The sequence below is a fragment of the Rhipicephalus microplus genome, chromosome 1, assembly GCF_043290135.1.
Source record: "Rhipicephalus microplus isolate Deutch F79 chromosome 1, USDA_Rmic, whole genome shotgun sequence".
Lineage (NCBI taxonomy): Eukaryota > Metazoa > Arthropoda > Arachnida > Ixodida > Ixodidae > Rhipicephalus > Rhipicephalus microplus.
Window position 1 is genome coordinate 13,000,322 of NC_134700.1, and position 26,775 is coordinate 13,027,096.

General features: G+C 44.7%; 1 protein-coding gene and 1 long non-coding RNA gene across 6 annotated transcripts in view; both read left to right on the forward strand.

Moving 5' to 3' along the window:
* The window catches only part of rho-7 (rhomboid family intramembrane serine protease rho-7), a 376,470-nt gene extending 374,236 nt beyond the window's left edge, over positions 1–2,234 (forward strand). For all 5 annotated transcript variants that reach the window (XM_075887456.1, XM_075887447.1, XM_075887453.1 and 2 more), the window contains one exon: positions 2,017–2,234. In XM_075887456.1, coding sequence (XP_075743571.1) covers positions 2,017–2,110 — 94 coding nt within the window. In that variant the 3' untranslated portion in view covers positions 2,111–2,234. The remainder of the gene's footprint in view (positions 1–2,016) is intronic.
* A 250-nt stretch (positions 2,235–2,484) lies between these two features.
* Positions 2,485–26,775, forward strand: LOC142800172 (uncharacterized). The gene is made up of 2 exons (XR_012893923.1): positions 2,485–3,179; positions 26,631–26,775. It is a non-coding gene; the product is annotated as an uncharacterized LOC142800172 (long non-coding RNA).

The following is a 26,775-nucleotide window of genomic DNA, read 5'->3' on the forward strand; positions in this document are numbered from 1 at the left end:
TACATCAATTGTAATTAACACGCTACCATACAAACAACATAACACAGTAACACACCAAACACACAATAACATATCCAAAATGGCGTCGCCAACGCATGACTTACCACATGGGCCCCCGGAGCGCAGGTCGCGGTACCACGCGCCGAGGACCCACGCTAAAGACAACCGTTCGTGGCAACCGCCACGCGCAAAAGAGACTCGCTCAACTCTCGCCCACCACCAAGGCTTGCTTTCCACCAGGGGACACCGCCGGCGCTACACCATGATGATGATGACGATAGTGGTGACCAACTCTCGCGAACACAACGCCACGTATCGCCTGGTGGTTGTCACCCAAAATGCGACTTTTGGGCGAGACACATGCGCCACGTAGCGCAAACAACCCTACAAGGGGTATCAGCACCCCCACAGCGTGCACAACTGCACACATCATACATGTGGCATACATGGGGCATACCTTCAGAAATAATTTTTTGAGGAATAAATTTCTCTGACTACAAATGAGAGCTCTTTAGTGAATAGCTGACATAAATTTTAGGCAATTATTACCACTCACCATTGTCAGATAGCAAAGCTAACATCATGATTTGATATTTGATCTTTGCATTACAGAACGTCGATTTTACTTGCTCATAATTACGAGTGGCACGCACTTCTCTCAAGTTTACCAGCCAAGAGCAGTTTGCCAACAACTCTTGCTCTGGTTCATGAAAAGGTCTGTCAAAAATGGGTAAACTCAAACTGATTCTGATAGTTAAATGGCTGGACTAACTAATGGGAAGGGCTAGATGTACGTGAAACAAATTTAACATACTAAAATCGATGATTCAAGGCATCGATCACTGATGATCAATTGGAATATAGCACGTAACGCTGTTTCCTGTGCTTGAGACCTTCCTTTCATTGTTCGTCATGCTTCATTTACTTTGACTGCGAGTTTCCTCTTCTGACTTCGATCTGTCGAATGCACAATACTAAAACTATTCGTAGAGGCTATGATTTTGCATTGAGTGGTGCTTCAATACCGTAAGTCCAAATTTTCTTTCAACTGCAATGACAGCCAGGTCTATAACTTCATGGGCAGCTGCAGCCTTACATCCACGTGCTGCTTATCAAGAGTCCCAAACGGGCGTGTCTTTAAACTGTACAATTTTAATAGACTGGACTCGGGGTAGTTCCAAGGAGAGGGTTGCGTCTGAGGAGGTTTGCAAGATCTTGGACACGGTGACTTGGTTTATGACCAGTGCACAAGTGAAGCAAAAGATTACTGCATTGTCCCAAGATGCTTGATAAGCGTAAATTTATATTTTTATAAGCAGTTGAGTAGCATTATGAATAACTGCCTTAAAACTTCATTTGAGCATGTTTCTTTGTAATTTGTGATAACAAGCTGCAACATAGTTGTATCAAATGCAGTGAAATTTTAATGTACCAATCTTTTTCCTGAGATCTCTTAAATGTCATTCAAGTGATGTTCCCCTGCATTGCATGAATAAGCAAATGAGTATTTAGTGCCTTTTTGAAGTCCACTTACATGCACCTATCCTGAAAAGGTTACTCTCCTAAAACGACGATGCGGCAGCCTCATGCACTAACTACAGTAGACTCTCAGTAAACAGAACTACTGCTTAAACAGAACTATTATTTATGCAATGCTTGACTTCAGGTTTGCATCCTGCACCCATGTTCACCTCTCAATAATAGAACTCCTGTTAAATGGAACATATCTTCCCGGTTCCTTTAGGTTCCGTTTACTGAAAGTCTACTGTAGAAGATGATGATGGCAAAGTGTCCATACTCGATGAACTTAACGAGCCGTTGCCGCGATGAGCGTCCCTGCTTGTCTGCTCTGCTTAGGCTGACGTCATCTGTGTGTGTGGCTGCCGGTTCGGAATGATCATTTTAGGAGAGATCTTTTGACAACCCCTTCAATTCTAATAATCGCATCTGACGTCCTGTTTAGCACGGGCTTTTTCATTTTTGGACGTGCATGGTGTGCATGTAATACCTTTGCAGGGGCTACGTGCTCTATGGCCAGGAGATATGGAAGCGCAGGGAGCCCATTCTCAACACGTGGCACCAGCTGCGTGAAGGCTGGGGTCGTAGGTGATTACCTTCGTGTTTAGTGTGGCAGGATCACACTGCTTACTGGGTGATCCTATTCTGTGTACCCTTAATGAATGAGTTGTTGTCTTCTATAAGCACGAATAAAAACGGTGTATATTTGCAGTGTATGCACAGCACAGACTTGTCACACTCAAGCAATGCAAATACACACATTTTATTTTATTTTCACAAAAAAATTTATCACTTTTTTTAAACAATTAATTTTTATATTCTCTCACCAATCTTTTTCCAATCAAATTTTTTACCCTGATAGCCGCCCAAGAACAGCCATTATTTACATGGTGGGAGTAGACAACAGCATATTTGTACAAGAAAAAAATGGCGGCATATCCACGGAGTGAATGATGGAGAGTGGGGCGAAGCATTCGTCCGTCCATGCGTCCATCTGTGTGACCGTCCATACGTCTGTTCGTGCGCCCTTCCCTGCGTTCGTTCATGCATCTGCCCCTGCGTCCATCCATGCATCTGTCTGTGTGTCCGTTCGTCCATCTATTCAACACTCCAAGTCCCACCATCTCGCATCTTTTTATCATATATTCCCCATATAGAAGCACCGCCATTCAGTGGACATTCTAAGGACTAAACGAGAGATGGCACATGCACACTTTGTTACGGCTTGCGCTTCGAGTCTACTTCCCACCTTCAACCACCTTGAGTTCATGGTATATACTAGTTCACTGTATTCATGGCCCTGCGGCTCAACACTCGCTAAACCTTTCTAAAACTAAGGAGGTTACGCCCAGCGAGTATAATGTAACAACCCTTTCTTGTCCGATAGTGCTCAATGTGTACATGCCAATGGCTGCTAATGGGGATCGCAGCATGGGCGTTGACTAAAAGCCGAATGCTCCTGTCTCTCATTCCCCATTAGTAGCCATTGGCATGTGCATTGAGCACTATTTTTTATTGTTAAACAACGCACAGGAGAAATCTCTCACCGGCACCACCTTGGAGGTCAAATGTTATACCTGTTTCGGGTATGTGCCACTGGTGGTTATGTACTACGAGAGACGCACAAGCCACGCCATAAGAAGCTTCGCCCCTAAAAGAAGGTAAGTATAAAAAAATGAATGCAATGCATTAAAAAAGGTAAGGTGAAGTATGATCGGTGGGAATAACAAATGCATGGCAGTGTACAATGCAAGACAGGAAAAAACAAGCAATATATAGAATAAATGTAAATTCTAAATTAGAAAATTCTGCTAGTATGATAGGGTTTATTTATTTACTTATTGTACCCTCAAGGCCTGAGGGAATTGCAGGGGGGAGTGGTGAACAGAAAATTGTGCAAACTTGGGTGGTAAATAACGGAACAAGAACGTAATACAAGAGTGCAATAAAACAAACGACTAGAAGTAGCAGTACATACAATGTAGCAAGGAAATGCTTTGCGATAATATTAAAAAACAAACAAAGTAACATGACATTAATTCCTGTTTATGCAACTTTACAACAATAATAAGGTGCCATGAATTCCAAGTTAAACAATGTTAGCTATAGCCTTTCGAAAAAGTTTATTATCAATGATGGTGACTATGTCATTGGGAAGGTGGTTCCATTGTCCAGATGTTCTAGGGAAAAATGAATGACTGAAGGTGTTGGTATTTCCTGCTTGAATTCCGACTTTGAAGCGATGGTCTACACAGTGCAATAAGTAATGTGGCTGTGAAATGAAGTTATTATGAAGAAATGGGTGATGGTATATTTTATGAAACAGAGTTAAGCGAGCTATTTTTCGCTGTGATGCTAGTGATGGAAGACATAGGTTAGTTTTCATTGAAGATATGCTGGAAGTGCGGTTATAATTGGAATAAATGAAACAAACAGAATTGTTTTGAAGAAGTTCTAGAGAGATGAGGTTTTCATTGTGTGGGTCCCACACTGCTGCGGCGTATTCTGGTTTCGGGTGCATTAATGACTAATAAAGTAGTAATTTCAAAGATGACGGGGCATTAGAAAATTTGTGACGTAAGTAGCCAAGCGTGCTGTTAGCTCTACGGGTTATGTATTCAATATGAAGAGACCAGGTTAGGTTTGAAGTTGTATGAATGCCTAAGTATTTATACGAATTCACAGGATCTAAGAGAATATTATTCATATGGTAGAATAGAAGGGTGGTAGAATTTCTATGAACACGTAAAATTTTACATTTATTAATATTTAGTTGCATTCCCCAGGTATTACAACAATCACTTATAAGGTTTAGATCTGATTGAAGAGCATTAGAATCATCAGTACTGATTATTTCACGGTAAATTATGCAATCGTCAGCAAATAAGTGAACATGAGATGTCAATGTAAATGGCAAGTCGTTAATAAGATTAGAAAAAGAAGTGGTCCTAGTACTGATCCTTGAGGCACGCCGGAACAAACTTCAGTTACAGGTGAGTCGTGATTATTAGCAGTAACAAACTGATGGCGGTTACAAAGAAAATATTCAATCCATTTTAGTATGTTATTATCGAGGTTCAAAAGACTTCGTTTGAAAAGAAGTAGTTGATGCGAAACTTTGTCAAATCATTTACTAAAATCTAAAAACACACAGTCAGCAGATGAGGCGCGATCTAAAATACAGTTTAGTTCATGAGTAAATGATATTAGTTGTGTTTCGTATGGGTAAGCTTTATGGAAACTGTGTTGAGCTGTGGTGAAAAATGAGTTTGAGTTGAGGAAGTTAACCAGGTTGGTGAAAATTGCGTGTTCAAGAAGTTTGCAACAGGTGCTGGTCAGTGAGATTGGGCAGTAAATCAAGGGCGAGTTTTTGCTGCCGAACTTGTACAGAGGAACCACGTTTCCTATTTTCCAATGCGAAGGAAGAGTAGATGAGTCTATGGATTGTTGAAAGATTTTGGTCAATATGATGGAGCTGAAGGCGCTAGTGCTTTTTAAAAATTTGCTGTTGATGCCGTCGAAGCCTGGAGCTGAGTTAAAGGGTAATTTATCAATAAGTTTAGCAATACCAGATGAATGTACAGTTACAAGATCCATGATAAGATAGTTGCATGCGCTGGTGTCCAGTAGGTGAATGTTGCTTGAAACCGAGAAATTATTGCAAAATGCGTCATTAGGAGTGATCGTGCAAGCGTTACTTGGGATTATGTTGCCTTCTGTCACTTTTAGAATGATAGTGCTATCGCAAGGGGGGTTAATGACGCGCCAGAACTTGCAAATGTCTGTTTTGATCATGTCTGGTGGTGTGTGGGTTAGGTTATGATTTTTAGCTTCCTTTAGGGCAGATATATGTATGTACGATTAGCAGTTTCATAAGATTCCCAACGTGCTTGGTTAAAAGATGATTTAGCTGAATGATAGAGCCATTTCTTTTTGTTAGATAGGCGCTTGATGTATGATATATTTGTCAGTTCAAGCGCACGAATAAACAGAAAGAAAGAGAGGACAAGCGCTTTCTCGCAACTAAACTGTTTATTAGAAAGGCAAGAATATATAAACAGGCAATCGGAAAACAACGCATGCGTGTGCTGGCAAAAAAGTACACCCGTGGCACATCGACAACAGGGTAAAAGAAGAAAGATTACCTCAGAACATAATCTAGAAAAGCAAACTCTGTATCGTGCAGCAAAACAGAAGGCTGGCTGATGCATTGTTCCCCTCTTTTTCTTATGTGAAAAGCTTCTGTCAACTCACGAGTTAAATGATTGTGAGATCGAAAAACCACTTCAGTATCCTGAAAAACAGGATAACAACCACACTCTCTGCAATAAGCCACGAGATGCAATGCACCCAAGGGTTTCAAAGAAGAATCGTGCTCTCTGAGACGAACATTCACGCACCTTCCCGACTGACCGATGTACACTTTACCACAACTAAAAGGTGTCATGTAAACAACGTCTATTGCGCAGTCCACAAACTTTTTGCTGTGCTTCATGCGACATTGCGGAAACTCTCTGCGCATGCATGAACAAATAGACTGCAGTTTTCTTTTGGCTGAGAAAAGCACATCGACTTTATATCTATTAGCGAGTTGCTTAAGTTCATGCGATGTCTTATGAAGGTAAGGAATCACTGCTATCCTCCTAGCTTATCTACTCTCATCACGACGCCCCGAGTGGTTCCCTTCAAATTTGAGTTTCTTAATCTTGTTGTTACAAACGGACGTGATGACATCGTACTTGAACTGGTATAGCGCATCACGGGGAAGAAGAAACGGCCGAGCAGACCGACACAAGAGGACAGAGCACTAACTTCCAACTGAGCTTTATTGTCAAACTGCATCAAATATGTAGACCGGCGCAAGCATACAAAACCACCCTAACGCAACGACAAGATTACACACAACATCTAACCGTCACATATCACAGATTCATAGGAGGTTATCCTGATTAAGGAAGGCCACTTCATGTTCAGATAAAAGCAAAGAAGGGGCGCTAATACACGTGATGCCAGCTCTTGCTATACAATGCGCTTCTATAATTTCCCGAGTTAATTGTGACGGGTGCTTTTTAACCACTTCACATTGATCAAACATGGGGGAACATCCACAATCGCGGCAGTGAATTCCAATGTGGCCCTGGATTGCTTTGTGAACATTATAATAGTGCTATTTTAGCCTTTCATTATGGCAGCGCCCCGTTTGGCCGAAATACCACTTACCACATGAGAGTGGAGAGTAGAAACGGGGCGCTGCCTTTTACGGATTTAGGACAATAATACCAGCAAACATGCTGGGGTTCGAAGATCAAGTTAAGATCTAGAAATTGCAGTTGCTGTAGACGCGGAAATTCAAAAGAAAAGTTTAGTTTCTTGCCTGTTTCTCTGAAAACCTTGAAAATATTCACAACATCTCGCATAAAATCTGAGGACGTAGTGAACACGAGAAAATCAGTGACGTATCTGAATACGTGAACCGGGAGTCCTGACAAATGATTTTGAAGTGCTACACCAATCTTTTCGAGAAAATTTTCGCTTAAAATCGGAGCTACTGATGAGCCTATGCATATCCCTGATCTCTGGACATAAAGATTACCACCCCAAGCCACAAAAGTTGACTTCAGGTAGAAGCTAAGTAATTCTAGAAAACTAGATACACACTTCAGGCTAAAAGACAATTCATCATTATCCTGCGCGATGCAGCTTTGAACGCTTGTCATCAGCTCATCTTGAGGTATCGAATAGTACAAGTCCTCAATGTCTATACTGAAAGCGCTACATTTGCTAGAGCTATCGGTGCTCAGAAACTGTACCATCTCTTCGGAAAACTGACACAAAAAGGATCCGGGATAGCAAGTGTTTCTAAATTGCTTTGCAGGTATCTCGAAACAATGTTTTGCCACGTGTATTTTTCGGACACAATCGCTCTGAAAGGCATTTCTGGCTTGTGTGTTTTGACCGAAACACACAAGCCAGAAATGGCTTGTGTGACTCTTCCTTTCTGTTTATTCGTGCGCTTGAACTGACAGTTATACCATGCATATCCAACTAGCCCAACTTTCGATTCTGTTGCTTGATGTATGAGTTATACCAAGGGGCGTGTGTGTTGGAAGTGATGGTACGATTAGGAATGTATTTTTCTGTCAACAGACATATCTGATCTGCAAAAATACTCCAGTTAATCTCGACAGAATGTGTATCAAAGTTAATGAAATAACTGTCAAGAAATGAGCTCAATGCATTGTTAATTGCCTCAAAATTAGCTTTCTTATAATCACGAATAACTTTCTCAACCTTAGTTGTTTTAGGAGCGCTACCGTTAACAGCAAAACTTATTAAAGAATGATCGCTAATACTAGGCAGAAAAGTTATAGGGGAAGTTAGACCTAGACGATTAGTTAAGACTAAGTCAAGCGTGCTCGCAGTGGTGGAAGTGATTCTGGTCGGCTGGGTAACGAGTTAGGACAGGGAAAACATGTAACAAAGTTTGCAACATTCTTTCGCCTGATTGAAAAAGGTGTTTTACCAGGTGGTTGTGTGTTCCATAACAGATTGGGAAAATTAAAGTCACCGAGTAAAAACAAGGGTGATGAGGAAAATCGAGATGAAACAACGTTAATAGCATCATGTAAATTGTCGATGAAGGTGGCAGATGATGAAGGCGAGCGATAGCATACACCAATGATTATCTTTGTATGACTGAGTGTTAGGCAGGTCTATGTGCATTCAAGCTCGGTTTTAATGTCTACATGAAACGACGGAACATCTTTACAAATGGCGAGAACAACACCCCCTCCTCGGCGCTCAGTGCGGTCACACCGGTAGACAGTGAAATTAAAAGCGCCATGAAATATATCATAATCAAGCACATGTGCAGGAAGCCAGGATTCGGTAAGGGCGACAATTTTAGCGCTGCACGTGTCGATTGCTGATGACAAAGAAAAGTATTCGTTTACAACACTCCTTGCATTTGTGAAAAGAATGGGCAGGAAAAATGTGTCTGCATGAGGTGATCGGCCACTTCCCTCAATGTTTTGCTATTGTGCCGGAAACCGTGCATTCGCACGATTTAGTCCAGCACCTGTTGCATTCTGAATCAGTTCATGGATATAATCGTTAGTAGCGTCGTACAGGTAGCATATATTGTTCAGAAATAATTTAAATAATTTATTGTAACGAAGCTTGAAGTTGGAAGAGCCAGGCTGGACGGTACCGAATTCAAAGAGTTTTTTGCGGGCAGTGCGGGTAAGTAATGAAAAGTCTTCGCCAACTGAAAGATTTTGTTGTTTAAATTGGTTTCGCAGAGCAATTACGCTTTCCCTTGTTTTGAAGCGTGAAAATTTTTCGATGATGGGGCGGCACTTGTTCGGAATGAAGGAACCGAAATGGTGGGCGTGTTCTACTGCACCATCGGGAAATGAGTCGGAAACTGATCTTATTGCTGTGATTAGCTTCGATTCGGTTTCTTGCCACGATTCTTTTGTGTCAGGAATACTCCGGAATATAAGGTTATCACGGCGTGATCGATCTTCAAGTTCAGCGAGACGTGAATCGAACATACCTAAACAACTAGCAGTTTTTTCAACCTGAGCCAGCGGGGATGCCATATCTTTAGTTAATTCATCGAATTTGCATTATTTTTCTTCGAGCAAGTCCAAGCGTTGTTGAAGACCATTAATTTTTGTTTCGATGACCTTCTGGCCATTTTTGATAGCTTTGAAATCAGAAGCCAGCTCAGATTGCGCCTTGTAACCTTCAAGGGATCAAGTGTGCTGATCCTTCAGCAGCTTGAACAATATATTCATTTGTTCTGAAGGGTCTGCGGGGAGTGAATCTATATTAAGCATGATTCGGAGAGAGTGTTAGGTCCAGGGTTAGTCTCGATATCACCCGATTGTAACAACAGAAGGGCAACAGAAAAGCAATCGCATATGGTATCCAATAACACCCGTGGACACGGGAACAGGAGCGAGCACCAATCATCGGTCTTTTTAGCGTGAAGAGAGGCGGCTGTACGCACCTGCATAGCGAAGACAAGGTGGTTAGGCATGCTGTTGTGAGCACTTCTCCCGTGTCCACTGACGTTCAAGTCGCTTGGCATGTTGCTTAAATCTTCGTTTCCTTGTGATGGCTGCGTCGATGAGGCTGGGGGACGAATGGGAACATCCAGCGAAAGTGCCAACACGATGGGTGATGTGCAGTCGAGCGATGCAGATGTGTTTGTGGCTGGTAGAAACGTTTGGAAAGGCGCAGGATTGCTTGATAAGCAGGACGGCCATCCGAGGATGATCGTGAACAAAGCCTGCATAGCGAAGACAAGGTAGTAAGGCATGCTGTTGTGAGCACTGCTCCCGTGTCCACTGACTATCAGGTTGCTTGGCATGTTTCTTAAATCTTTGTTTTGCGTCAATGAGGCTGGGGGCAGATGGGGACATCCAGGGAAAGTGCCAACACGATGGGTGGTGCGCTGTCGAGCGGCGCAGATGTGCTTGTGACTGGTAGAAACGTTTGGAAAGGCGCAGGAATGCTTGATAAGCAGGACGGCCATACGAGGGTGATCGTGAACAAAGCCTGCATAGCGAAGACAAGGTGGTTAGGCATGCTGTTGTGAGCACTGCTTCCGTGTCCACTAGAGTAAGATAATAGAACTGACTGGAAAAAAGCCAACTCCTTGATGCTAGCAATGGTACGTGAGGGGGGGGGGGGGGGGACATTTTACTTACTTTTCGACTACACCAAAGGTAGGTGTAATATCTTTTTTAGGGATGGTGCTAGCCCCACCCCGCTAAATTCGGCTGGACATTCACAATGAAGTTTTTACTCACTCATTTCAAGCAAATAGAATGCATGCCTTCTGATCATGGTCACTTCGGGCAAAATTTTTAAGTGCAGGATGAATGTACTTACGTCAAAAATATGACTGTCGCTAAAGTAAATGCTATGAATAAATAGCCTTAGATATTTTCTGAGTATCATGAGCGGTAAAACATGAACAGTTCTTTCTGTGTATGTTTCTATCTACGTAGGTAAGATTTTAGTTTGGGTTTATTTCCAACACAAAAAGTTGGGGGTTCCCCAGGCGAAAAAGCTGTTAAAAAACAGCTTGAAGGGACTTGGGGGACCGTACAGGCAGCAGCGAATAAAAAGTATAACTAACACGACATGATACAACTTATACAACTTGACAAGATATAATAGCATCGGTACATAGCAAAGTAAATATAAGGAGGTACAACAAAAATGCACAGATACAGCGAAATGAATGTAACGGGGAAATGCATCAGAAATTAAAATGCACCCATATAAGTAGAATAACTGCACATACCGAAAATGCAAACGTTTGAACGTATAAAAAAATGCAATGCAAGAACAGTGGTGCAGTGACAGTTAATGAGGTTATGCTGTAACGGCTGCACAGTCATTTAACAGGAAAAGTCTTATTTGTTTTTTAAATCTATGGAATGGGATATCAGAATTTATTTGTGAAGATACACGATTTATTAGTGCAGCTATCTGATAAGTGAGGGCTGACCTTCCGTAGTTCGTACGTGTTCTTGGTATTGGTGTCTGTGTATTACGTTGTGGATAACGTCTTGATGTTGCATGTGCCATGTCTATCAGATCATGTTTCTGTATGTGCAGGAGGAGTTTATAATTGTATAATTTAGTTGCATTAAGCAAATTATACTTAACAAATAAAGGATTTGTGGGTAAGTCTTTTGGCTCACCGAAATAGTTCTCGATAAGTCTGAGCACTTTCCTTTGCAATGTTTCTAGTTTGTAGTAATTAGTAGTTATTGTGGTACGCCAAACAAGTGTGCAATAAGATAAGCAGGAGTAGAAATGCGCGCAATATATCGCCTTTTTTAGATTTAAAGGAATTAAATGGGATAGTTTAAATATTATACCGACGGCTCTGCTTAGCTCTGAAGTAAATTTATTGATGTGTGCATTCCACGACATGCTTTCTTTAAACCATACGCCTATAAATGTCTGACATTTTACGCGCTCTAAGACGGTGCCCTGATATGTTAGCGTAAGCTCTGTGTCACAGGGCTTATTAACGGGCTTAAAGAGGACGTAATTAGATTTCTTTTTATTTAGGGATAGTTTATTAGCGTGAAGCCAACCATCCAACTGAACAAGATATTTGTTTATCACTTTCTGAAACTGAGTAAGTGTGCACGCTGAAAAAAAGACATTGGTGTCGTCAGCGTACATTACTAACTTGAGAGAGTTAGGAATAGTAAATAAGTTAACGTACAATATAAATAACAAGGGTCTCAGAATCGACCCCTGGGGCACTCCTTGTTTTATCGTGGTTGTAGGGGAGGTAACATCTCCAATTTTGACACACTGCTTTCTACAAGAAAGATAATTCTTTAAAAGATCTAGGGCGATGCCGCGAATGCCATAGTCATTAAGTTTCAGTAGCAGAATGTCGTGATTAACGCAATCGAATGCTTTCCTTAGATCAATGAAAGGACCTACACTGTAGAGTTTGTTTTCAATGTCATGTAGTATTTTATCCTTTATATGTAATAAAGCTAGCTCAGTGCTTTTCTTTTTCTGGAAACCGTATTGTGCATCGTTTATCATTTGGTGCTTATTTATGAAATTAACAAGACAAGTGTTGATGACATTTTCAAATACTTTAGATAACACAGGTAGCACCGAAACGGGTCTGTAATTACTTATATCACCAACAGCACCTCCCTTATGTATCGGGCATATGCGAGCAAGCTTCAGATCTGAGGGGAAGATTCCAGTTTCAAGCATTCTGTTAATAATATGTGTTAATGGTGAGGATATAAGAGCCGCAACGTATTTAATGGGTAAGGCACTTAGCTCATCAATTCCTGCCGAAACATTGTTTCTAATGTTTTCCACTAATTTTTCTACCTCTTTTGGACTTGTAGGGAATAAACTGAGTGTAGTAACCTTTTGCGTTTAAGTGTAGTAACATGACAACTTTCAGAACTGAGATTTGTTTGAAATTCACCCACATTCGTAAAGTATTCATTCAGTTCTGTGAGTGCTTCCGATTCCGCTGCAATGTTAATACGAGGTTTCACTTTCGAGTTGTTTGATAAATTATTTACTTCGTTCCACAGCTTTCTGGGTTCATTAAGTATAGTAGCAAAAAGCGTTTGATAGTAGCAAGTGTTAGCCTTTTTCAAATTGGCGTTTAACTTATCACGGTATTCTTTAAATTTGCTAAAAAGAGCAGCGTCAGGTGTCTGTACAAATGCATGATACATTTTGTTGTTATGTTTTATTCTTTTGTACAAACATCGACTAACCCAAGGCTTGCAAATTTTTTTCTTCCTGCGGAATGGAACAAGTGGGAAGTGTCGGTCATCGATAACCTTAAGTGCCTCATTGAAAAGACTGTATGCTTTATCAGGGTCTTTTTCTGCATAAATGAAATTCCACTGTGTGGTTTTCAGCGCATGATAAAATTCATTAAGCTGATCCGAGTTCATTCTACGATAACACGGCTTTTCGCTTGAGTCGCGCCTGTCACTATCAAGCGGCAAAAATGTGAAAATAGGCAGGTGATCGCTTACATCAAGTGATAATATACCACTGGTGCAAGTTTGACTGGGGGCGTTAGTGATACTTACATCGAGCAAAGTGGCCTTATGGGTGGTAAGAAGTGTAGGTTGTGTGATGACATTGGAACAGGCAAACGAGTCTAGAATAGCTTTCAGCTGCTCACATGATGCATCCCCACTGAGCATGTCAACATTTACATCACCCATGATAAGGAATGGACTACGCATCACATGAGGGTTTGCGCAGAAGCTTTTCTATAAAGATAAAAATTTCAGACTTATACCCAGTGGGAGGTCGGTAAACAGCTGCAACTATTACATTTTGCACACACATTGTAAGACACTCTATATGAGGTGTGATACAGGTCACGTCGTCGATAATGTCATGAATGAGGGTATCTTTAACATACATACTGATCCCACCACCCCGATTCGAAGAACGAACAATGCCATTATGAACATAACTCGCGAACTGTGGTGGGCTATCTTTCGGAGTCAGCCAAGTTTCCATAAAACACGAAACATGAAATTTACTCTCAAAACGGTTGAGGAACAGGCTAATGTCATCCGTTTTGTTTCTAATGCTACGAGCATTTAGATGAAATGCAGCAAACTGTTCAGACAACACTTTGAAGATGCACAAGAGATTATCTTGGTCATAATATTGACAATCTGAAACATTGGCCATCCTGGGGTAATTAAAAACAGCCCAAGTAATCGAAGTTCATTCACTAATGCATCTTATCTATATCTTCCCGACAACAGATTCCGAGTCTCTCCGATGTCTCCGATTTCTGCGCGAAGATTTTCTCTCCTTGCGTCCAGACGAATCGCCAAACAACTTCCCCTTTCTTTGCCACTGCAGCACCAAGCAACTGTTTACCCTGACGGGTTAAGTTTTCATTTACAAAGATTGGTGCTGAGCTCTTGAGACCAATTTCTCTAGCCGAGGGCCTCACTTTTCTAGCTTTCATGAGAACGGCATTCCGCTTGTCGCGTCGCACAAAACGTACAATGCTCCTAGTTCCTTCCTTAGATATGCCCATCCTATGACAGGTGTCAATATCAGATTCCGTGACCGGTTCCTGGACTGCGGCACACAACTTTTTCACAATCTCAAATGGCTCTCCTTCATCTGGCGCATCTTTAACTTCAAGATTGTTAGCACGGGTATATTGCTCGAGCTCTTCCACTTTTATTTGTAGCTGTCGATTTTCTGTCACTAGTTTCTCGTTAGCTTTCCGTGTTATTACTAGTTCCTCGCGCAAAGCCTTAAGTTCTTGCGAGAGCAAATTGGCATTGTCACAAGTCTCCTCTACAGTGATCAACGCTCTGTTTAAAACCACGGAGCTCGGCCCGAATTTCTCTCTTAAAATCTTCAAACGCTTTGTTAATATCCTTCGTTATGTCAAGAAACACAAAACACAATAGTTTGGCAGCAGTGCAAAAAGTTAAAACGCTTATAATTCTATCGCAAGTGGAACAACGCTCACCTGCATGGAAAAATATACAGTATCAAGCGATGTGAAGTCGATGCGCACTGCCGCCAAACTGAAGATCACCCAGTGGATGTTCGGTTTATATGTGCAGAATCAAGAAGCCACGTGACATGCGCAGGAGTAGTATGCCTTGCTTCCACCATCAACAGCTGATGTGGCCGGCAACCGATGGATCCGATCCTTTTTCCACTTCTAAGGGCAGTTTCGCTGTGCACACTTCAAACAGGCTGCATGGAAAAATATACAGTATCAAGCGATGTGAAGTTGATGCGCACTGCCGCCAAACTCCGAATCATAACATTAATTGTGATCAACATGCTAAACAGCCTTACATTTAAACTGCAACCTTTCTGAATGCTTTGCTAGTGATTGATTCCACATGATTATTTCATTTCAGATTGTAACCCAAGATAATGCCACAGTATTCAAAGGACCCCTGAGAGTAAAAGTTTTCTTTGCGGCTTTTTTACAGTGATTTGTAGCTTGTGGGGTTTTTATGTGGCGGGAGCGCCACAGTCTTGGAGTGAATGGAGGCAGCAGACACGGTCGGAACGAACCAAAACTACTCGTATTTATTTAACTACTTCCTAGAATGACAATATCGTCAGCCGAATCATAACATCAATTGTGATCAACATGCTAAACAGCCTTACACGAAATTACACAATATTCAAAAACATAACAAACACAACAACACACACAAGACGGCTTCGCCAACGCTTGACTTACCACGAAGGCCCCCCGGCGCACAACCCTTCGCACTAACCACCACCCGTCGTATACAACCGCTTATATCTCGAGCACCACCACCCAGGCAAGACATCACTGCCGGCGCTATGGTGGCTAGAAGGGGGAGGTGGGAGCATCACCAGCTGCGGAGTGTAGCAACAGATCATGGGAGCAGCGGTGGCGCTGCTGTATCTTTTTAGATCGGTCGGTGGGGGCGAGCGTTCTTCACGGCCAAACAGGCCAGGCGCTGCACTAGAAGGTATGCACACTTTGCAGAGCTTGCGACCTCCATGTAATAACTGGAATGCAGCTGTGTGCACTAGCAATGGGGTGTTTTAAACGAAAATTTAAGCACGGTATGTATACCGAGATTAAGGCAACGAACTACTTCTAATGGCATGCAAACATACGCGGTAGCACCCAAAAGGCAAGGCGACGTACTCCACGATAAGACCGTGCGTATAAGTTCGAATACCATTTGAAACGTCGGTGTAAAACGATCATATGCTCACAATCGCAACGATCGGTACCTCCCTTTACATTTCAATGCGTAACTTTTAACGATTTTATTATATTGCAGTTTTCGCAGCTGTTCACTTTTTCGATGAGTTTCGTGTCTGGTGAATTTTCTGCACACCGAGTGACGTATATTTAATCAAGGAGATTTTAATAAAAATTGTATACATGCGCCACGTTCAGGGAATTAACAGCCTGCATCTTTATTTTTGTACATCGCCAATCTCATACAGCAAGCAGCTCTAAATTACAATCACATGAAAGCGCAACTCCACACATATTCACGTTACGCGACGAAGCTTCAAATAGTGCATTCGCTGCCGTCGCTTGCCCTCCCATGCCTTGTTTTCCGCTTTTACAATGAAGTGCAGCCTTGTCATTGTATAAAACTTGACGAGCCTGTTAGTAACATCTCTGGAATGTTTTTCGCAGCCAAGATGAGTTAGCCGGTTTCTTGTCAACGCAGAAATGAAGTCCATTATGCTATTTGCTTTAAGCTTGCTGAAGCTAAAGCAGCGCGCGAACGAGTCTTTCATGTTTTCGATAAAAGCCTGCAGTTCATCAGATGGGTATAGCAACCCACCCCGGTCTACTTCTCTGATTAGGCAGGCATCTGCGGGCATATCAGAATCGCGTGGTCGGATAAGGGCTTTTGCACATTCAGGGCACTTGGTTTGGCTCGGCATCCTTCGGGCGACATATCCAGCAACGTAATGCATAACTCAGGAGTCGCTTTTTACCGAAACCATTGCGCAGGGATCTGTTGGGATGCCAGACGATTCAAGGATTTCATGTACTTCATTGAGACACCCTATGTCCATGAGCTCGTCAAGCTTCGTCTGGAACTCTCTCCGGTCTTTGTGGCTGCCATGTATGAGGCTCTTCAGCACTGACAGTGACACATTTCCGTTAGCAGGTGCCTTCGCCAAACTGCAGAACGACAGACAATTTGCCGAAAGCAGAAACTGGGTTGGCGTCGGGTGGTCGTTGCTTCCCGACATTTGCCGCAAGATTCCGAACACATTCTCCAGAGGATCCTGGCTTAGTCTTGATGTCAGCAAGTACTTGTAACCAAGCTCTTTTGTGAGATATTCGAAAATCGACATGGTGCTTTTCAGAGTAACGCGAAGCCCTTCTGCAGTACCCTGGCTGAAGAAGCCCAGCTTTCCAACGTTTCCTTCCCACGCATCTAGATATGCAATAAATTCTTCCACTTCAGCCAGGACTGGCGAGTGGGAACGCATGGCACCGCGGCTGCAGCGGGAAGTCATGGCTGCAATCAGCCTAGCCATTCTTCTGATAAATGACACTGTTGCATCACTAGAGCCAACGCCCCATACTCTCTCGATCTCTTCCTTATATGCATACAAACCCCTGACCATCTCATCACTGAAAAAAGTGAAGGCATAGTTCACTTTCATTTTTTCAAATCCGTTCGGATCGATGACGACTCTTGTGACACGAGGCATTGCTTTAAGCCGCACAATGTCCCTATTGTCACACTTCCATGCCTCTTTCACAACATCTATCCTAACCCTTCCTTCGGGCACCTGGAGACCCGTCGACACAATGCTGTTGCGGGCGCACTTCACAAGATGCGGAAAGTCTGATAAGAAGTGCAGACTTCTGCTGTGATCTGCAGAGTGCTTCACTTTGCAAACAACTGACTTTGAAGAACCCTTGATGCCAAATTGTCGCCACATACTCCTGTTCCAGGATGCACCATCTGTGGTCACAAAATCCACAAAAAGCTCAGACTTCTCGGCAGTTAGTGTTTCATCGACAATGATTTTTGCAAGCACATCTGCCTTGAAATTTCCATGGGAGCCGAAAACCCCTAAGATTTGCTGAAAGTTGCCTGAAAATGGCTGGTACAATACTACTAGACCGTGATCACACGTTTGTGTGCTTTGATCTAGAGAAGTGTATTTGCCCAAGTCAACGAAACCTTCGATGAGTCCACTGCTTGTCACTTTGAGGCTCTCCGAGAGCTTCAGCTCGTCAATTAAGAGACCTCCGTGCCTGTGAAACTCATCTATACTTTTGGTTTTTTCTTCAATGGCAGCAAAAACATTATCATTGAACCCAAAGTTGCTCTTATAATTTCTCACGTACTTGTTCAAACAACTCTTGCTGGGCAAGACCATTATTTTATGCTTTCGAATATGCTCATACAGCTTTGGGCTTTTCATGCGCATTATAATGCAGTCCAGAAGCCATTCATCGCTGTACTTCATCTCCTGTGTTCCTTTCCTTTTCGCTGCTTCAAAGCATGTTTGTACCTGCTGCCGCTGTTTTTCAGGCAGCTTAGACAGACTCTCTTGAAGGTTTGATTCAGAGAGGGCAGAATTACTTTGCTTCATTTTCGCAAGCATTTGCTTTAGTTCACTGACTTTTGCCTTTTCTCGCCTCAACTGTCTTCTCTGCATAATTAGTTTCTTCGAAGCACGGTAACCAGTAGCCACTCTAGCTTTTCTCTTCTTATAGGATGCTTGGTTCAAAAGCAGTTTCCTTAGATACCTGCAGTGTATACAAGGCCTTTAATCTTGAGACATGCCTGAGCAACTTTTGCTGTATAACTTGTTTCCATGCGTTCTGTATTTTGATTGATTGGAACTGTTAAGCCGCTCCAGTGGAATAGCACCTTGCTCAAAACCGGAGCACACAACCATCTCGTTGATGGAGCGGAGGAGGCTTTCCACAGCATTCACATAAAACACGTCCACTTTTTTTACAACTTTCCCTTGCACAAACACTACACAATGATAGCAAGTATCCTCAGCAGAGCACAACACCAGTTTCTTGAAGCACACACTATCACCATCTTGAGCACAAACAATAAACGCAACAGCGTTCGGGGCATCCGCAAGTAGGCACATCGACCAGTATTTGCTTGAAAGCTTCTCACATTTCATATGCTCCAGTTTTTCCACTGTACACGACGCGCCGGAAACACGTTCACCGTTCGTTGTCACATCTAAGGAAGAATCGTGCTCCATCGAAGGAAGTTCGTTTTCATCGTTCACTTTTCTTTTTTTGCCGAGCACTTCTCCTCTCGATGTCCGGGAGCTGCGCTTCTGAGGAAGCTTTTTAGGGAGATAACTCGGCAAGGTTTTATTTGGCGTTGGATAAGTGGTTGCCAGACTGGAAGGATGGTTGTTGCCAGACTGCCGCTAAATTCGGCAGAAAAGTTTTTTTCTGTAGTTGTGGCTTTTTTGCAAGAGTTTGGTGCTATCCGCGTTGCTATCCGCGGTGCACTTCTTGGCTGAAAATTTTTCTCCTGTAGTTGTGGCTTCTCCGTCAGACAGACAGTCGGGAACAGCACAGAAGCGGCCGCCGACATCCGAGTGATGGGGAATTCGCAAGGACCTCGGCTTAATTATGGTGACCCACGATGCAGCAAGTCGTCACGTACAATCGCCCCGGCAAAAAAAAAAAAAAAAAAAACGAGCAGACCCACACTTCAGGTACAATGGTTGCAGGAAACAGCCAGCTGTCCCAGCTCCGCGGGACACTCACGATGGCAGGGTCGACAGGGGCAAGGCTCTTTTTTTTTTTTTTTTTCCTCTCGAGACGTACTTGGTCGTTGCACGTCTCAACGTGAAAGACCTTTTCCTTCGATTAATGGAGGTGATCGCTCGCCGATATCCTGTGCTCGACTTTTGCTAGGCTCGGTTCCTTCCGTTAATTAAAACGGAATTGAAACGGCCTCTTAATTGCACGGCAGCACCGCGCTCGACTTCTGCTAGGCGTGGTATATTCCGTAAAGAAAACGAATTCTGTAATGCACGGTTCATTCCGTTAATTAAAACGGCCTCTTAATTGCGCAGCAGCGCCGCGCTCGACTTTTGCTAGGCTCGGTCCATTACGTTAATTAAAACGGCCAGCGTCGCTCATGCACTCGCTAAATTCACCGCGGATAGCACCAAACTCTTACGGAGAAGCCACAACTACAGGAGAAAAGTTTTCAGCCAAGAAGTGCACCGCGGATAGCACCAAACTCTTACGAAGAAGCCACAACAACAGGAGAAAAATGTTCTGCCAAATTTAGCGGCAGTCTGGCAACAGCCACCCCAAAGTCTGGCAACAAATTTATGCAACGCCAAATGGAACCTTGCCGATAACTCGGCGTGTTTGGGAAGATCGACGGCATTGCATCGTCGGTAAGGCAAGGGCGGCCGCGAGGAATCTTCACAACTTCACCATTCACGATGTGGGTGTAATCTCTCACAATAAACCGTTGCCCGAAATGTAACTCGCACAGGACTGCAGTTTGGTCGAGCAGTTTGTCACCACGTGGAACGTACCGCTGCCATGCTTTCAGCCGGTCCTCATTGTTTGGTACGGTAAAAACAGACCTTTTTACACCTGCCTTTCGGGCTGAAACGTACCCGGTAGAGCATCCGGGCGCGAAGCAGTGAGTCTGGCGCTTCACTGGTTTAGCCATCACGATATGCGGTGTGAAGAGGCTTCAAAACTTCGAGTATCGTGCGAACAGTACGAACGCAAGCCGCGCAAACGCACGTGCTCCGCTTCGGCCCAGAGGGGCATCTGATGATGATGATCTCTGTGGTCTTCCCCTTTATACCGGGGGGGGGGGGGAGGGGGCACCCTGACCGGAACGAGAAAAAAAGGAAAGAAAAATCACACCAGGTCCATGAACATCACAATCGTTCACTGTCTCCTTGACCACCACTGTAGAAGCCTTGCTTTGGTTATTGCTGTCGCTGCCAGGGGGTGCACGTTGGTATCGCGGCGATGATGATGATGATTAAAGGCCTCCCCTTTGAATCGGGGTGACGGCATGCGCCTTCTAGCCTACCTTAATAGTTCGAGTTTAAATTCTGTCCCTCAACTCGGATGTCTTTTTAATTTTGCCCAGCCGCTACTCTTGGCTGGGATGTTATTTTATCGACTTCTCTGCTTTTCCTCCACCAATACTCCAGCCGCTGTTAGTAATACCTACTGCTGACCAGTTAATGCTTCCATCAACCGCGAAGCCCAGCGCCTCAGGCAGTGTGACCTTCCCCCCATTTCTATCCGGCTGAATCTTTTGACATTCCATGACTATGTGGTCGATTGTTTCTTTATTTATGCCACATCCAACACATGTCTCATCCTGTGACGAATATTTGCTCCTGTAAGTTAGAGTTCTCAAGCAGCCAGCCCGCGCCTCAAAGAGCAACGCACTACCTTTATTGTTGTCATAAAAGTTCTCTTTCCGGATCTCTTGTTTGCTTGCCTTGTAGATTCCCAGCGATCCCTTCTTTTCCATCCTCTCTTTCCACATGAGCGTCTCTGTTTCCCTCACTTGCTTTTTAACTGGCCCCCTTTGCTTATTTGCCGCGGTCAAGTTATATTTAGTCGCCAGCCTTCGCGTCCTCTTCCGCCATTTGGCCCGCCATGTCGCCTCCCGGTGCGCCGCAGTCTTTCACAAAGTCGAGTGCCTCCGGTAGTGTGGCGCCATCTGTCTGACGGGTACACAGGCATTTGCAGTGAAGCACCAGGTGTTCAATGTTCTCCTCGTCTTTCCCGCATGTCCTGCACTGCACAGTGCCGTAGGCCAACGACGGGTCGAAGTGACGGCGATACACCTGGGTACGGAGTGCTCCAGCACGGGCCTCAAACAGAAGCGCACTGACGACATTATTGTTGTATAATCGTTCGGCGGAGATGGTGGTCTTGTGAGCTCTGTATAGGGCCAGGCTGGGTTTCTTCTCCATAGCCGCCTGCCACATCGACGTCTCAGCTTCCTGCACTCTATTCCGTACTCCTACTGCCCATTTCCTCTCACTGTCCTCCTGGACAGGGTCAGTAAAAAGGGAGTACTTGCGGCACAGATTGTGGAGACGCCTGCGCCATGGTGTGTTCATGCCCTTGATAGCTGTGTATCTAAATACACGACGGGCCCACCGCTGGTCGTTCATGAGGCGAAGACGTCCTTCGTAGGCCGCCTTGCTCCTTGCCTCGCGTGCCTCGTAACTTGACCATCCGAGGCCGCCCTGTATAGCTTCGACAGCCACATGTGCATGACACGCCAGCGCCAGTCGCCCGACCTCACGTTGACCTCTTTCCAACCACTGGCGTGTTGCTGCAGACAGGCAGATGAGGGCGTTGGCGAATGTCAGCACTGGCACATGTACTGCCTTCCACAGTTCGCGCACCAGTACAAACCGGTTGCACCCCCACAGACTCCGCCGTCGCAGCACGTTGGCGGCCCTCACAGAAGCCTGTCGAACGTGCTCCTCTTGCTTGTCATAGATATCTGCGGAGGTGCAAAGGTTGACACCGAGATACCGGTACTGGTTTGATACCGGAATGCTTCCTCCGTCGGGAAGCTGCACATCAATGGTCTCCACGCCTGAAAACTGCAATATGGCCGATTTTTTGGCATTGAAGTGAAGGCCCAGACTCTTCAGGTGGTCGGCCACCAGTGTTACCAACCTCTGAAGGTCACTGCTGCGCTCAGCCAGTAATACTATTTCATCCGCGAACACCAAGCCGGGCAGCGTCCATGTCTGCGCCACCCCACCAATCATGAGGCGGAACGCGAAGCCAACTCCCGATTCCACGAGTGCCTGCTCGAGTACCGCCACATATAGCATGTATAGCAGCGGAGACAAAGGGCAGCCCTGCCTGAGTTCTCTTGTCACACTCACAGGCTGTGTTCTGGTGCCTCTGAAGCATGCTACCACCGAGCTATCTACATAGAGCCGCCGGAGAAAGTCTGTCCACACGCTCGGCATTGGTCGTTGGTCTAACTGGTGGAAAAACTCCTCGTGTGGCACACTATAATAAGCCTTGGCGACATCCAGAAAGCATCCAAGCAGACCTCTGGTTTCTCCGTGCCACCTCGATGGTCTGGGTGAGCACGAAAAGATTGTCTTCCAAGCGTTGGTTCCGTCGGAAGCCATTCTGGAGTTCCGACAGTATGCCCCTCTTCTCCGCCCAGCCACTCATCCACACCTTCAAGACTTGAGCGAAGAGTCTATATAGGACGCTCGTCACCGTGATTGGTCTATAGTCGCCCAGCAGTCCAGCGTCGCCTCCTCTCTTGCGCACGAGGCTTACTCTGCCGCATTGCCAGTCAGGTGGGATTGGGCCGTTCTTGAGGATGGTATTGAAAATTCCCGCGAGGTGTTCTCGAGCAGACTTCCCCAAGCATTTCACAAGGCCCGCCGGTATGCCGTCCAGTCCGGTAGCAGTGCTTGCGCTGATACGCGGGAGTGCACGCTCAAGAGCGATCCTCGTTATCTGCCAATGGTCCTCTTCACTTGGCTGGTGAGGCTCATCCGGGTCGCCGTTTACTGCTGAGGTTGATTCGTCATGTGTGGGATTGAAGAGCTCTTGCATGTGGGTCGTGAGGTGCGCTGCGAGGTCGGTGACCGGTAGGTTGCTAGGGTGGTGTCGGAGTTTGGCGATCTAACGAAGACACATATTTCCAAAATTTGTTTGCACCGTTACACCCTACCTCTGTGATAATTCGCAATTGTTTGCTATTGTACTGAGCTATTTTGCTTTGTACGAGGATCCGCATCTCTCTTTTGAGGCGGAGGTATTCCTCCCTGGCACTCATGCACTCCTCTCCGGGTGATGTCCTAACAGCCGCTCTGTGTAGGCGATTCGCCGTTCGTCTTGCAATAAGGGCCCGTTGTACTTCTTCGTCCCACCAGCCTTTGCGCCTTAGGCCGCCGCGGGAATTTACGCTAATTTCGTGCTTCTTCATGATGCGTCTCAGTTCGAGCACAAATTGATCATATGTTGGTGGTTCCGTCGGTTGAAAGTTCTGCTTGAATGCTTCCGCGACTGCCGCATACTCCGACTGCGGGAGGTGCCTCTCAGCTGGGTTGCGATGTTCCGAAATCGCAATGGTTCGCCAGGAGGATCGAGAAAAGCTCAACTTGATTCGGTTGTGGTCACTTCCTATGCTGAATTCAGCCTTTTCATCGATGTTCATGTGGGTGAGACGTCGTGCTAAAGCAGGTGTCGCAAGCACGTAATCAATACAGCTGCGACTGTTCCTGGCGCTCCAGGTGTACTGTCCTTCAAATTCTGGACGAAGATTTAGCACATCTAAGACACATCTAAAAAACGACATGGGCGCCACCACTCGTCGGCATGAACAACTGACACCCTCTCCGCATAGCCTCCTCTATAACTTTGTGCCCGAGCGGTCGGTCCCTCAGCGCCGTCCCCCGAGCTATTATGGGATGCGAGCGCTCCTGGCGGAGCGCCGAGGCGCAAAACGAGAGAATGGATGGCAGCTATGGAGAAAAAACCGGCTTTGAGTAACTACCGAAAGGGCAAAAATGAAATAAGGAGGGAGGCATTTTACGATAATTCAAGGGGAAGCGCTTTACTGTTTGAAGCGAGATCGGGTTGCCTTAGAACGCGTAGTTATAAAGCAAGATTCAGTAAAGAAGAAGAACAATGCACATGCTGCGGGAAAGATAAGGAAACGGCGGAGCATGTTCTGATTGAATGTGGAGATATCCACCCAGGTGTACTCCTGTATCCGTCAACTGAGCTCGTAATGGTTCTAAATTCTCTAAAGAATTACGCGGAAGTTTTCCTCGCAAGAGCGAGAAAGATGAATCAGCCACTGAAGGCTGCCGTTGACAACGCCGCGCAAATACTACAGAAACGTGACAAACTCAAGTGCTCGACCCCGGGACATCATAAAAAACTTTTGGAGGTTGTGCTCGTGAAGTTTCTCCGCCCACTTTTTCTGAACTTCGCGACGAGTGTGACTGACAAACACGACTTGGCAAAAGATTTTCATGTCAAACCATTGTCTCGAAAAGTGCTCAAGCTTTGAGCGCGAAATCAAATAACAAAGCTCACATTGCATTCTGCATACAGTGCTTGTGTTAAAAATTTGGTGTGTGCGCACTTCTTAACGTATACGCATAATCCAAAGCAATGTAGACGGTTTCTAGACCGTCATAAACGCAAGCGTGCATAGGCCGCGTCGTCTGCTGTTATTATGGGATCGGTGCGGCATCTGGCGGCGAGCGCCAAAACTATAAGGGACGGATGGCGCGTATGTATTTAGCGCTAATGCGCGGGCACAAAAAAATATAGGAGGCTATGCTCTCCGCCAACCTCCGCAGCGCGAGAGCGCGATGCTCCCACCTCCCCTTCTAGCCACTAGAGTGTACTAGAACTTTTGAGTGGCGCGACCGAAACGCTTTCCCTTGCTTTCTCCATCCCCAACTTGTAGCGAAAGTAGCGGCGGCGCTGCCATCGCCCAATCTTCCCACTTGGTTTACTCGGCTGGCTCGGCGGCATGGCCGGTATCTCGGTTTTAGTCGCGAAATGACGAAGAAGTAGCGTCTAAACGATTGTTACGCGCCAGGTTGCACAACTGGATATCCGCGTGTGCAACAAAGTCGGAAGTTATCTCTTTTTAAGGCCCCGAAAGAGGAAGAACGACGACTTCTTTGGGAGCGGAACCTTTATCGGCTTGACAAGCCACTTGACGCCGATTGTGCTGTTTGCGAGTTACATTTCAAACCGCATTTCAATGTGAGAGACTACGTACATGTTATCAATGGTGTTGAGTCCGAATTCCCAGGGGAACGCCGACACTTGCCCCTGATGCAGTCCCGACGATTTTGCCCAACCTGCCTGCACATTTGACGCTCAAAACTCCGGCTCCGCGGACCAAAACAAAGCGGCGTCATCAGTGTGTACCGGCTGAGAATGACAACAGAAAACGGCGACGCATTAGCACTCCTGCACAGCTCCTTGTGGATACATACCAACGGTGCAACGTCTGCAGATGGCGACGAAGCTGACGAGGCAAGCTCAAGTCCCTCGTCTGACGCGGTTGTCACTCTCGGTGACTTTCGTGGTCTTGTCCTACCATCAAAGTCATGGGCGCTGCACGAGTTTCCTGGATTTTCTGGCATGTCGTACGTAGCGTGCTCACTGAATCCTAGCACTCGTGAACTTTGCATTCAACGAGCCGTATACTTCACCTGTGCAGACAATCGAATCGTGCAATGTAAAGTGTTCGTGCAAGAGAAACTATTCAGCAAGTCCAGTTTAGTAACTGTTCGAGAAGCCTCAGATGCTCTGCAGCTTGTTGCAAGCGTCCCACTGTGTTGTAGAGCAGCAGAAACTTCATTTTTGCCACCATCGGACCTTACCCACGGTCTACACGCGCAAATGAAGTCAAGATGAGAAATCTTCTACAGTGTCAAAAGCGCACAGAAGCACCTAAAATTGAGTAGGCTATAAATTGCTACAGTGGCGTAAAAAGGATGTCATTTTTCGTGCATATTTTCTTACACTCTTAATTTTTTTACGGTACACCAAGAAGAAAAACAATTTTTCCTAGAAGAGGCTTGTAAGCGAGAGAACGTGCAAATAATGACGCGAAATCTCAAAATAACTCTTTGATCTTGAATCTTATTGTATTAAACCTGTGATGGTAAAATTAGCAGCATTAGGTATCTCGGTGCATAATTCATCGATCTAAGCCAATTCATTGTTGCACTTCAGTGTCCCTTCAAACGATCTTTCGACCATAACATCTTTTTTTAAAATGCATTTTGGAAAGACAACCTTAACTCGGTCATTCTGTTTGCTTTGCTTTATGTTATCTTTTGTATCCTGGCTCTATATATTACGTTTTTTACAATTTACCTAATTGCAATTGTATTGTTTTATAAATATGTAAACCTTGCATTTTTATGTTATCAATTATGATTAACATTAGTTACGACTCTGCTTTGCAGTGTTGTTGCGTTTTTTAAACTCTCAAAATCTTCCACTACTATGTTTCACCTAAGACATTCTTTTGCAGTATTACGTATTTGCATTTCTGTGGGTCCTACAGCAATGAATATATTCCCATATTTTCAAACCAAAGGAATGTTTGGAAAAACTTTGCTGTTCTTCAAATATTATCAATAAAGCCTACTTTTTGTCGTGTGTGCACGCAGCCACAA